Source organism: Macrotis lagotis, chromosome 2 (genome assembly GCF_037893015.1).
Source record: "Macrotis lagotis isolate mMagLag1 chromosome 2, bilby.v1.9.chrom.fasta, whole genome shotgun sequence".
NCBI classification, from domain to species: domain Eukaryota; kingdom Metazoa; phylum Chordata; class Mammalia; order Peramelemorphia; family Peramelidae; genus Macrotis; species Macrotis lagotis.
In genome coordinates this window covers 27,028,077-27,041,846 of record NC_133659.1, presented here as the reverse complement: position 1 = coordinate 27,041,846, position 13,770 = coordinate 27,028,077, and the positions used below count along the sequence as shown (strand labels likewise).

The 13,770-nt window shown below is 44.0% G+C and overlaps 1 protein-coding gene across 5 annotated transcripts in view; it reads right to left on the bottom strand.

Moving 5' to 3' along the window:
- Nucleotides 1-13,770, bottom strand: part of EPS15 (epidermal growth factor receptor pathway substrate 15) — a 116,422-nt gene that overhangs the window by 72,327 nt on the left and 30,325 nt on the right. For all 5 annotated transcript variants that reach the window (XM_074221470.1, XM_074221473.1, XM_074221471.1 and 2 more), the window contains exon 3: nt 1,595-1,684. In XM_074221470.1, coding sequence (XP_074077571.1) covers nt 1,595-1,684 — 90 coding nt within the window. The remainder of the gene's footprint in view (nt 1-1,594; nt 1,685-13,770) is intronic.

Below are 13,770 nucleotides of genomic sequence, written 5' to 3'. Positions count from 1 at the left end.
GAGCAGTGAGACCTGAAAACCCCAAGTCTTCTCCAGCTCATGGACTTCAGTTTTTATTAGGAAGGTTTCAATGATCTCCTATACGTCAAGGTTAAATTGATGCTGGAGGGGGGGGTTAAAGGATTTGCTGGTTTTCATCTGCCAATCTCAGCACCTTGGAGAGCTCACCTCTAAGAGGAGCAGCCTTCCCGTGAACCGAGCTTCCCTTAGACTAGGTCCCATTTACTAGGCTTTTCCTCAGCTTCCAAGGAAGAGAACGGGGAAAAATCAAAGAGAAGAGGAGCAATGATCTCTTTGCTCCCTAAGGTCAACAGTGCTGAGCTCATTAAGCATTTTTCATAGACTATTCCACATGCTGTGTGTTTACCACGGATGCCTTCGATATTAGAGGGCAGCAGGTCTTTTGTCCTTTCCGTGCACCTACACAGTTCTGTGGTCAAACCAAGTGATGAATGTTTACTGAACTGAATTACTTATATAGGATCAGCCTATACAAAGGGCTGTGGGCATGTGTGGCATGTATGATATGTGCTTTACAAAGATTGGAAATCAAAAGGAATTCCATCATTGGGGTAATGGCTGAATGAGTTGTGTTATGTGATTGTGATGGAATACTACTATGCTATAAGAAATGATGAGTAAAATGGTTTTAGAAAAACCTGGGAAGAATTCTATGAATTGATGCAAAGTGAAGTGAGCAGAACCAGAAGAATATTGCACCAGTAACAGCAATACTGTAAAATGGTAAATGACTTGGCTACTCCAATCAATACAATGATCCAAGGCGTGAAAAATGCTACCCTTCTCTAGCAAGAGAACTCATGATGAACTCTGCATGCAGGCTGAAACAGACTTTTTTCACTTTCTTTACATTTCCTGCTTTTTGTTGTGTTTTTTTGCAACATGGCTAACAAGGAAATAAGCTTTGCACAACTTCACATGAATAATCACTATCATAGTGCCTGAATTCTCAAAGGGTTGACAAATGCTAAATGGAATGGAAGGGAGCTGGAACTCAAAATTTTAAAAAAGGTATGTTAAAATTTTTTTTACATATAATTGAGAAATATTTAATGAAATAAATAAAAAATTGTTTTAAAAAAGAAAAAAAAGAAATAGCTGCTGAGCTATTCGTTAGTCCTACTGCGTCTCACCCTGAGGGAGACACCATCCTTCACTGACAAAAGGTGCTTGGTTTCACCAATTCCCAGTTTAGAGGTGGAAGTATCCCAATCATATGTGAAGAGTTCATGCAGATTTGAGAAGCTGGATTAGAAGTCAGAGGAGGAGGGAAGGTCATGATCAGTTTGGGGGATACCAGGAACTGGAGCAGATCTGTAAAAAAATGGGAAGGAATTCCAAAGACACAAACAGGGAACATATTCCAAGAACAGTGAGAGCACACCAAAAAAAGCTGGTTGGCAGTTGGGCTGTGAGTTGAATTTCAAAGCACGATGGGAAGCAACCTCCCAGATGTCTCTGCTGCCCAGCACTCGGTTCTAAGGCCAAGCTCTCCCATTGAGGTGATAGTGGCAGGCTTCATTTCATTCTGAACGACTAATCACCCCTGGTCAACCTGATCGAGTTGTCCTACCTTTCCAAGGATCAAGTCTGGCAGACCTGATTTTTTCAGGAAAGCTGCCGCCTCAGATGCTAGTACCCTTCCAACGTTGCTTGAGTCTACCTGAAAGGAGACAAACAAACATGAGCAGCATGTAGAGCAAGCTGGGACAGGGGATCTGTGTGGGCTTTGAGTTACAAGCACAAAATACATTCCTTCCCAGGTACCTGCTGATACTGGTGGGGGGTGGGGAATCAGCTGCCATTGATAGAGAAGGAACCTGAGGAACCAGAGAAAGTGGCTTTGGATCCTAGCATTCACATCAGGAAGAGCCAAGATGGGCCATAGGTTCTATTCCATTATTTGACAGAAGAGGAAACTGAGGCTCAGAGAGATTAGCATGACCGCCCATGATAGCTCTGCTTCAGGAGTCAAACATGGAAGAACATGGAAGATGGTGGCACAGGATACCCCTTTAAGGCCGTGAAGTCAATGATCACATCCCTCATCTCCTGTTTCTTCAGCCTCCCTCCTATCTCCTCAGTCTTCTCACCCATGAAGCCAACACACTCATGAACAGGCTCTACCTTGTCTAGCCCTTCTAACATGAAGAGACCAGAGTACAAGATTGGACTTGTAAGGTAGCTGAGGAGGAGAAAAAGCAGCCAAACTACCACCCACCTCAGCATGGGCGCTATATGCCTCTGTTAAAATAGCCAAGGATGAAAATGAAATTTTGGACTGCTGTACTGCATAAGAGTTTGTAGACAACTAAAAAACTTACAGACATTTCCCAAAGGAATTGTTCTTCTAAGTCCCCCTTAAGAGACAGTTGGAGCAGCTAGGTGGCACAGTGGATAAAGCACCAGCCCTGGAGTCAGGAGTACCTGAGTTCAAATCCGGCCTCAGACACTTAATAATGACCTAGCTGTGTGGCCTTGGGCAAGCCACTTAACCCCATTTGCCTCGCAAAAAAAAACCTAAAAAAAAAGAGACAGTTGGAGACACAATGGCTAAAGAGCTGGGCTTGTCAGGAAGACCTGAGTTCAAATCCAGCCTCAGATACTTCTTAGCTGTGTGACCCTGAGTAAATCACTTAACTTCTGCCTCAGTTTTCTCCACTATAAAATGAGGTTAATGATAGCAACTACCTCCTCAAGATCATCTTTATAAAAAGCTCTGTGTGCAGGCTCTGGCATATTGTTCCCTTCCCACTACCCTTCCCTTGCCCACTACCCATCTCAGACTTGAGAAGGGGGGTTTATTTTAACCCAAGAAAATGACTATATTTATCCCTATTAAATTTGATCCTGGAAAACAGTCCATCAGTCTAATTTGATAAACGTAACATTTATAATAAGAACCAGGAATGCCAGGGCCCCACTTTTCCCTGCTCCCCCATGTCCACTGGCCCTGCTTCTGGCCTGACCCCCAGAGTCACTATCAAGGGAAGCAACCCAGCAGGAAACAATGATGCTTCTGACAGACTCCACCATATGTACCTTATGAGAAATTTTTCCCTAGGTGAAACTGCTGACAAGTGGATCTGGGTGAGCTAAGAGATGGCTCTGAGTCTGGGGGGGGGGGGGGGGGCATTCTCTCAGAGCTGTACAATTACAACAAAGACCCTTTCTTTACAAACTGAAGCAGAAAGGATAGAAGTTGTCCTGTTTTACAGATGAGAAAACTGCCGCTGTCACCCTGGTCAGGTCACAACCCAAGTCAGAATTCCTACATCTGTAAAAGCAAGTTATTACTCCTTATGCTTACAAGGTTATTTGAAAAGAAGGTTTTATCACCCTGAAAGCAGTCTTCATATGAGAGTTATTATTAGTGACTTGACCAAAGTCACAAAGCTAATAAAAAGGAGAGCGAGGGTTGCAATCCCCTTCTTTGGACCAGAAATCTGATAGCTGAATGATGCAAAAATTAAAGAACTGCTAACTGATAATCCTTCAAGTTGGTGCTTATAAGATAATTCAGTGATGGAGGCAACCCTGACCTTGGAGATACCACTGGAAGTCACGTGACTTGTGATTGGAATAAGGTCTTACTCAAAAGAAACCAGAAAGAAAATGAGGTAGGGAGAGGGTGGAGAGAGGGGAGAGGAGCAATGACATATAATTAAGAAAACAAATTACTCTTCTGAAGCAACATGAGTGGGTGGGACAGGTACAAGGAAGGACATTTGGGTGAAGATCAGCAAGGGAGAGATAGAAGCTTTAATGTCATAGGAATGGAAAAGATGCAGAAGTTACTGGAAAACACCAATCCCAAGGCTGGTGTCAAGGTGTGGCAGAGAAGGGCTGGACGGTTCAAGCAGCAGGGTGACTGCCGGGACACTCACTCCCTCATTCTGTTTCTCTTATACCAAGCAGGGTACCCTGAGGAAATCAATGTATTAATTTCCTTCCCCAGAAGGTGGAAGAACCAAGGAGACATCAAGATTCCAGACACGATTGTCACCAACAAGGAAGAATTGGTTGATGAACTAAAAACAATGGGAACATTGTTGGGAAGAAATCACTATTTTTGATTTAGTGAAAGAAAAAGGCTATATATCCAAGGTTTCAGGAGATCACATTTCAAAGGGTTCAGAGAAAGGGCAAGATCCCTGGGACTAAAAATTTGTAGAGCAATTAAGCCCAAGAAGGATAAGGAAACCCCCAAAATAAAATTCTTGAGATGAAAAAAGAAAACATTCTATGAATAAAAGGAGTCACCTAAAGTCACAGATGGATAAATTTCAAAAAGTCCTGCACAAAAGATGATGAACACAAGAGCAGGTAATGGAGAGTGAATTCAAAAGCACAGTGCAGGCCTGTGAGATCAGTCCAAGGGGCATCAAAGCTCTGGAGCACAAACAGCCTCACTCTGCTCCCCACTTCCTTCCTTCCATTTTGTCAGCCAAGGAGACAAGTCTCCAAGGAGAAGATAGGGAGCTAATGGGAGGTGATGAGGCCGAGTGATGAGATACAATCAAGAAGCCCTAGATTCCAATCCTATCTCTGACACACATTACCAGTTGGGTGACCCAAACAAAAGTGACTTAAAATCTCTCTCATTTGCCAAATGGAATAACCTCAAGTCTCGACCATACACAGAAGTGAGGCTCAAATGAGACTTGATTTAATGTCACCATAGCAGTCAAGTGTTAGTCTTCCTCCTCCTTCTCCTCCTCACTGTTATTTTTTTTGTGTTTTGTATTTTAGGTTTTTTGCAAGGCAAATGTGGTTAAATGACTTGCCCAAGGCCACACAGCTAGGTAATTATTAAGTGTCTGAGACCGGATTTGAACCCAGGTCCTCCTGGCTCCAGGGCCGGTGCTTTATCCACTGCGCCACCTAGCCACCCCACCTCACTGTTATTGTTAAGCTAAGAAGGCAGACGGCAAGAGAAGTTTGGCTCCCCTGGATGAGTAAGTGGTCAGGCCCAAATGAAGCATACCTAGGTCAGGAAATATGCTGAGCCATTATGTGGCCTATGAAAGGTCAGGAAGGTCAGGAGACGGACAAGGGCAAATGCCATCTCAATGTTCAAAAGACCAAAATGAGGGCAAACAGACTCTACTATACAGTACTGAGTGTGACTTAACACTTCTAGTAAAATTCTATAGCCTGAATGAAGATGTGGACCACTTGAAGTCAACGCCAAGTCTTTCTGGGGTAGGAGGGCAGAGGGAGCCGTGCCTTGAATCCTTTTGGCTTCCACAGGTGCCAAAATAAAATTACTTGTGCTTTCTCTCTCACAAAGGAGAGCTTTGAGAATTGGAGGTGGTGGACTGTAAAAAAAAACTTAAAGAAGACAGAGGGAAGGAAACAGGGTCACAAAGAAGCCTCATGGCTTCACGGGAGCAAAATGTTGCCCCAGATGTTAAATACCATCACCATCGACAAGTAACAAGTCTGGGATGAGGAAGGTTTTGGTGGGGGCAGGAAATATTAGAAAATGACTGTAGTATTAAGAAACCAAAGGCATCAAGAAGAGAAAGAGGGGAAGAGTGGTCTTGAGAAAAAGCTGTGCCAGGGAGATTCATGGTTGTGCAACCCTCTTCTTGCAGCCTGCTCTGGATATGGAAAAGTTTGTATTTGTTGATGACTGTCACATTCACAATTTAAAAAAAAACTAAGGGGAAGAGGAAGAGGGAAACACAGAAAAGGCCATGTCAGACTAACACATCATTTCCCTTTTTGACAATTTCCAGACTGATAGTTCCAGGAAATGTTGTGGTTATGATTTTCCTTTCAGCCAAACATCTGGGCGAGCCACAGCACACTCACCGGGGAGAGAGGCTGAAGACAGCACAGGGAGGTGGATTCCAAAGCAGCTGTGCAGCAGGACTGTCCAGGGCATCCATTAAGTGACTCTCTGGGGTGACCTTTGGCAAGTGACTCAACCACTCTGGGCCTCAGTTTCCTCATCTGTAACTTGTGGGTCCCTTCTAGCTCTCAGATCCTCTACGATCCTATGACCCTTAGATCTTAAAATATGGAAAACATCAAAATTCAGGACAAGCAAAAATCAGTCTCTGGGGTGAGACCCAGGAGGGTGCCTCCGAGGAGATGGGCAGCTGCATGATAGAAGGATGGAAAAAGAGACCCATCTGCCAATGTTTAGTTACAGTTCAATTCCACAAGCCTTTGTTCTGGGCACTGTGGCCAAAGACAAAATAAGCCATGGCCCTCGTCCTAAAGCTGGCATTCTTGGGGGGGTGGGAGGGGGAGAAGGATCCGTCAGCTCAGAGGGGTCAGAGGTGGCCTGACAGTCAGACTCTGTGTTCTGGGAGCAGAGTGTTCTCCAGAGCAGCTACAGCACACCACAAGGACTCAGAGATAGATGAGGCCACAGCACTGCTGAGAACAGCCCACCAGCTGTGACTGTGGAGAACAACCTCCAGAGCATTCATGGAAGAAGGCCTGTCATTCCATGACTATCTACTGGAGTCATCAGGAGAACACGATGCTGCTCTGCAGGCCTGCATTCTAGTCTTCATTGCATCTTATTGACACGGAAGATGCTCTTCACAAAGATCAAATCTCCAGAAGATCATTCTTTAGATAATGAGCCACAGCAGACCAGTTTCACAGTCACACAATTGAATGAATGGTACACGGGGTACAAGATTTCAATGTCCATCATTTGGAAAGTAACAAAAAGTTTTGATTCAATAGAGCAAAGCATCTCCTTAAAAGCTCCCAACAAAGGGATTTCTCATAAGCTCAAAAGAGATTCCCTGACGAAATCAACTAGAGAAAGGTTCAGGGAGTCCCTCACAGTGCTTGTCACTGCCATGATGGACATTTTCCTAACAGTAGGCAGAGTCCCTGAGGATGAGTTCTCTGGATAGTCTTCTTTGCAAATGATGGTAGACAGACTACAATCCCTAGAGTAGGGAAAGGCTTCTTCCACACAATGTTTGTTGCAACTACCCTAAATAATCCAAATCAGGAAAAACTAAGAGAATGAAAAATTCCTGTCTGAAGGAAGATAGATGGCTGAGAGGCCAGTCACTTCCATTAGTACACCAGAATAAGTATTGCTAAGACACCATGAACTGGATCCAACACTGGCCAAAGGAGAAAGGAGATTAGGCAGTATGGGGATACTATATAGTGCTTGATGATGAGGAAGGCCCAGATTGTGGTCCTGAAGTCGGGAAGATCTGAGTTCAAATCTGTCTTCAAACACTGACTCATCCATGTGACGCTGAGCAAGTCCCTTAACCTCTGTCTCAGTTCCCTGATCAGCAATATGGGGGTTTAATAACCCTCCCTCCCAGGGTTGTTGTGAGATCACATGAAATGATGCCTGTATTAGCCCAGGGCCTAATGCAAAGTCATCACCATAAAAATGTTAGAGAAGCAATAAATGAACATCAGAACATCTGAAAAATCACAGAGAATAGCAGAGGCACCAGAGACCTAGAAATCAGAACAGGGAGCTTCAAGAGAGGCCTGGAGATGATGGATCTAGGGCACCAGTGATGACTGAAACCTAGCAAGGTTCATGCAGCCTGACCTCATTTCCTTTTTGGACCAGATTACTAAGGTAGCAGATAAGGAGAATGTGGCAGATCTGGTTTGCCTACATTTCAGCAATATATTCTTGTGGAGGAGATGGAGAGATCTTGGACTGGAAGTTACCTTCTCTGATGGATTCAGAACCTGGTGGAGAGCCAGATGCTCACAGCAAAGGTGTCCAATGGTTTAACGTCGAGGTGGCAGGAGGATCCTGGGGGAGCGCCCCAAGGAAATGTAATTTTGGTAAAGGCACAGATGACACCAAGTTTAAAGAAAAAGCTAACTAAAGTGACAGTCAGGCCCTAAAGGCTCTAAACAGACTAGGGCAAGGAGCTGAATCTAAGAAGACAACATTCAGAAAGGATAAATGTAACATCATGCACTTAGAAACAGAAAAATAGAGCACTGGCTCTAGAGTGAAATTCTGGTTCTGATATTTCCTACTTAAAAAGTCTTGAGCAGTGACCTGACTTCTAGATCAAGAACCAGGATTCCAGGATCCCATGACACAGTATGAATTTCATGTCTGTAAGATGGGGGAAATCTGGTTTTAGATAGCAAAACTGCTCTGAAAAAGATCTGGGGGTCTTCTTGGACTGCAAGCTCAAGGTGAAGCAGAGGAGGGGGCTGACACCACTCTCCTCTGTCCTGATCATTAAGGATGGTGGAGGGCTATGCCCAGTTCTGGCTGCCCTGGTTTCAGAAGGATGTTAACCAGCCGAAGAACATCTACTACAAGACGACCAGGAAGGCAAGGAGCCTTGAGTCCATGACATATGGGAGAAGCTTGAGGATGTGTGGAGGGCACATCATAGTGGTTGCCTCCAACGATACGGAGGGCTGTCACATGGAGAAGGGATGAGACTTATTCCAGGACCCTCCCTGGCAAAGTCTGTGCAGACTCTGCCTTCATGTTGCAAGTGACTAATGATAAAGCAATGCCAATGGGAGGGAAGAAAACTGCAGCACCGGTTTCCAAAGAGGCCCAAGGCTCAAGAAATAGCTCCAAGGACATCACTGAGGAAGGCCCAAGCAGATGTGTCCATGTGCGGTTAGAACTCATTCTTCACTCCATAAGGAGCCAGCTCTGCAACAAACAGGCAAAAGAAACCTACAGGTTGTCCTCCAGGATCTTTGGCTTCCAGAACATTTTCTGACCTAGAAGAAGCTGGTTGGAGCTTGAATGGAAATTTCTTTTAAAAACTGGCAGCAAAATCCTTTGCCATCCAGCCACAAACAAAACATGACTGAGGAGAGCCAAGGACCAGAGAGTGCACACACTGCCCTGCAGCTGGCTTGCTGCACAAAAAGGGGAATGTTGAGTGGCCATGGATGGGGAGACAAGGCCAAACTTTCCCATGAAAAGCAAGGAGCGTGGGAAAAGCCGCAGGAGACACAAGAGAAGCAGCAGAGGCAGGGCGCTCACCAGTGACAGCAGCGAGGTCCAGCCCAGCCCATAACAAGCCCTCAGACAGCAGGAGAGGCAACAGAGGCAGGCGGGCACTCACCAATGGGTGAGGGAGGCAGAGGCCTGCCACCCCCAGGCACGGCTTCCTGGGAAAGCCTGCATCTCCAACTGTCACACAGCCCAGAGTAACAACCCGGTGCCAGGCAAGGTGCTAGGCACAAGGAGGCAGCCCCAGAACCTCAAGGACAGTCAAGTGGGGGAAACAGCAGGCACACCTATATCTGTAAGGATGGGCATTACCTAAGCAAATGAATACAAGGCAGTCTGGAGAGGAAAGGCAGCAATAAGGGGAGGGCAGAAGTTACAAAAGGCTTCATAGAGAAGTTGGTGCTGAAAATCAGGGATTCCAAGGAGGAGGAAGTGCCCTGGGAGTACCTGGCAGAGGCAGGGGGGAAAATGCAAGCAGACCAGGGTGGAGGAAGGGAAAGGGAGGAAGGCAGGGGGATGTGAAAGGCTTTTGCCCACTAGAGGCATGTAGATTTACTCCTAGTGGTAAAGGACAACACTTCCAACTAGGGGAGTCACAGGGTCATATTATTCATAAAGAAAAGGACCCTGATGGCTAGGAAGGGAAGAGGTTCAAGGCAGGAAGGCCGAGTAGAAATAGGTCAGGAAAGAGGAACTGACAACTGCCATCCTGGTCGGGAAGACCAGTGGAGGGCCTTCTTAGAGATGCCCCAGTTTCAGAAGGCTGGTGATGTGCCCAAGACCATCGAAAAGGAGAAAGTCAGGAAGGTAAAGAGTCTTGAGGCCCTGATATATGGGAGGAGGGGAATGGTCAGGGAGCAGAGGAAAGGGGAAGGAAGCCAAAGGTGCAGGAGTAAGGCCACCTCCACCGACTGGACCTGGGAGGCGAATGAGAACAAGGAGTCATCTCCTTCAAGTTCACAATTAGGACATTGCATGTGTATTTCCCACCATTCTCTCCTTTATTTCCCCTTCCTTTTTATCCTGTTCCCTCCTCTGATCCAGAATGCCCCTTGCCCTGCTATCTTCTTTCAGAGTAAGACAAATTTCTGTATCCAATCATGTGTATGAGGAATGAATATTCTTCCCTCCTTGAACTAGTTTGTATATGACGGTGAGAGTCACATTTTACCAACATTTTCCCACATTTTCCCTTCCATCACATAATGGAATCTTGCACATCCCTCTTCAGTGAGCTAATTTTCCTCATTCTTCCTCTCCCTTGCCCTGTCTCCCAGTTTATTCCCTTTTTCTCACTCTTCCATTCTTCTTTAAAGATCATTTCGGAAAAATATAATCACACTCACGCCCTCTGTCAAAGCAGACACTGGTAATAGCCCTAGGGATGACAAAATTCTGAGGGGTTACATGTATCAGCTTTCTATATGGGGATGTAAACAGTTTAAACCCTCATGATTTCTCATTCAGCTTTACCTTTTTATACTTGAGGCTTCTGGTTGCATGTCAATTGTTCTATTCGTCTGTCTGGTCTTTTCATGCTTAAAAATCCTCCATTTCATTAAATGTTCACTTCCCTTCCCCCTAGGGGAAGAGAATCCCCTAACTAGGATTATATTGTTGTGCTTGGTCAGTTATTCATCCTTCTTTTTTTTGGAAGCAAATGGGGTTAAATGACTTGCCCACGTCACACAACTAGTAAGGGTCTGAGGCTACATTTGAACTAATGTCCTCTGCCTCTAAAGTCAACGCTTTATCTACTATGCCATCCTAATTGCCCTGAGTCATTATTCTTGGTTGTAACCCTAGCTCTTTTGCTTCCTAAAACTTAATATTCCAAGTTCTCTGCTCCTTTACAGAGAGAGCGGATAAATTTTGTGTAATCCTGACTATGGCTCCACAGTATTTGAATGAGTTCCTTCTGGCTGTTTGAAATTATTTTTGCCTTGTTCTAGGAGTTTTGGATTTTGGTTATAATATTCCTGGAAACTTTTATTTTGGTATTTCTTTCAGGAGCTGGCCAGTAGATTCTTTCATTTTCTATTTTGTCCGATGGTTCTGATACAACTGGACAATTGTCCTTTAAAATATACTGAAATATGATGTTGAAACTTTTTGTTTATAACCTTCAGTTAATCTATTGATTCTTAACATTATCTCTCCTCAATCTATATTTCAGGTCAAATGTTTTTCCAGTAGATAGTTCACATTTTCTTCCAATTTTTTTCAGTCTTTTGACTTTGTTTTATTATTATTATTATTTTTAGTTTGTGCAAGGCAATGGGGTTAAGTGACTTGCCCAAGACCACACAGCTAGGTAATTATGAAGTGTCTGAGGCCAAATTTGAACCCAGGTACTCCTGACTCCAGGGCCGGTGCGCCATCCACTAAACCACCTAGCCACCCCGTTTTATTATTTCTTGATGTCTTTAATGATTCTTGATGACTTTAATGGGGTCATTAGCTTCCATGTGGCCAATTCTAATTTTTAAGTTCTTTTCTCTGGTAAGCTTTTATACCTCTTTTACCAAGCTTAATACTCTTTTCATAATTTTTTTGGATTGTTTTCATTTATTTTCCCAACCTATCCTCTACTGTTCTTATTTGATTTTTTTTTTGCAAGACAATGAGGTGAAGTGACTTGCCCAAGGTCACACAACGAGGTAATTTTTTTAAGTGTCTGAGGTCAGATTTGAACTTAGGTCCTCCTGACTCCAGGGCCTGTGTTCTATCCACTGCGCAACCTAGCTGCCCCCTGATTTGATTTAAAAAAAAAAATCTTTCTTTTTTTTGGCCTTTTAAAAAATAACTTCCTTCAGCTCTTCTGGGAATTCTTGTTGGGCATTTTTCTTTGAAGCTTTGCTTAGAAATACTTTCAGATCATTTTCTTCTGTATTTGTTTGAGCTTGTAGCTCTTTATCTCCAAGTTCTTTTTCTTTTGATAATTTTCCTAGTCTACTTCTGATTTTGAACCTTTTTTACAGTTGGACTCTGCTCACTTGGAGGGGTGGAGGAATGAATGGTCTGAGCTTCTGTCTGTTAAGTCCTGCTATTTTCACAGCTCAGTCTGGGGGTCATTAAGTTTTCGATGCTTCCAATATGATGTGGTCTGGCCTCCTGGCCAGGAAATTCCTGATCCAGTTTGGAGTCTTGCTTTGTGTGTGGTTGAGTTTCTATAGCTCTCTGGGAAGATCTGCAGGTTCAGAACTACTGAACTGTTGACTGCCCCTTGATTGTAGTCTCTTGCCCTAGTTTATTCCACTGCAGACTTACACATGGGGATAAAGGTTAGAACCGAGTCCTTATGGTGTTCCTGGGCTCAGAGCCACATAGCTACAGTTCCTGAACTTGTTCCTTGCTCCTTATACAATTAGGGTCCCTGGTCCCTCTTCACCTCAACCATGACCACTCCTCTCCACCATGCAACTTTTGATCCAGAACAGAGTAACTGGTGACAGAACTGTCACTCTACTGTGCCTACTACTATGGCAGAGGTCTTCTGGGATCTCTTTCTGCCCTTTTCAACCTTGGATACTGGGCTGTTCCAGGTCATTGCCGCCACAGTCCCCTGCCACACCCTTGCAGCTGCTGTGCTATATTCTTGGCCAGCTCCCCACCCCAGTGTTCAGAGACATCTGTCTTCCTAAGCTATCTGCACTGGAAAAATAACTCAGTGATTATTTCTTGGCTTTTACCAATCAGAATTATAGAGAAGGATGAGAAGGAGCTAAGGCAGAGCTCTTGTCCTGTCATCTCGACTCTGCCTCTCTGAGAGTTAGGCATCGAGGATGATACCAAAGTTTCAAATCTGGGAAAATGTAAGGATGGTAATGCCCTACAGAATAATAGGGGAGTTGGGAAGAGAGATACCTTTCTTTTAAAGGGACTTAGAAAACTTGGCTATCTAGAGTGGCTTATTCCAAGGCTTTTAGAGAGTTAAGAATTTAGATAGGGTTAACACTTGTTAGCTCACTGGCATAGGGGATTCCCAGGTGAGCAAAGTGCCTCTATCAATGCAAACTGACCCCAACTCAAGACTCAGAATGCTGCCCAGAGCCAAGATTTATCAGAGGCTGGGCTTAAACCCTGGCTACCACTATATCATGGAGTTCCTAGTTATAATGACTTCATGAAAAAATATAACTCAATTCAAAAAAATCAGACTTTACTTATTTTTTAGAAAGACATCTAGTCATTTCTTTTTTTCATAACTTGGCAACTTTCCTGAAAATCAATAGATACAAAGAAGGTGCCCATCAATTGAAAAGAACTGATGTAGTGAGAGAGGGTCAACTAGGTGGTGCAGTGGATAGCATGCTGGCCCTGAATTCAGGAGGACCCTAGTTCAAATCTGACCTCAGACAATGGGCAAGTCATCTAATCCCGATTGCCTAAAACAAAACCAAACAAACAAACTAAATGAAGAGAGAAGAGTGAGCACAACTGATAAAGGACAATCTGAAAAAACTTTTCAACTTTGCTTGTCAGTTTGCCATTCACCTCTTAATAGAGAAGGGGTGACCTCATGTACATTGAGACCAATATTTTGGGAAATGAGTAACATTGGGATTTTGTTTTGCATGGTCATGCATATTTGTGTTTTACTTTGGAGGGGAAGGGTAGGGATCTCTTACAGTAAGGGGAACTAGAAATAATGTTAGCAAAAAAGAAAAAAGGTCACACTTCAGCATTTTTTAATGAACAGAAGAAAAGAGAAGGAAGTTCAAAAGGAAACAAGACAGGCAGGAAGGCTCTGAATGTGACATGCCAAACTTGGATAATTTTTAGAAAGCAAG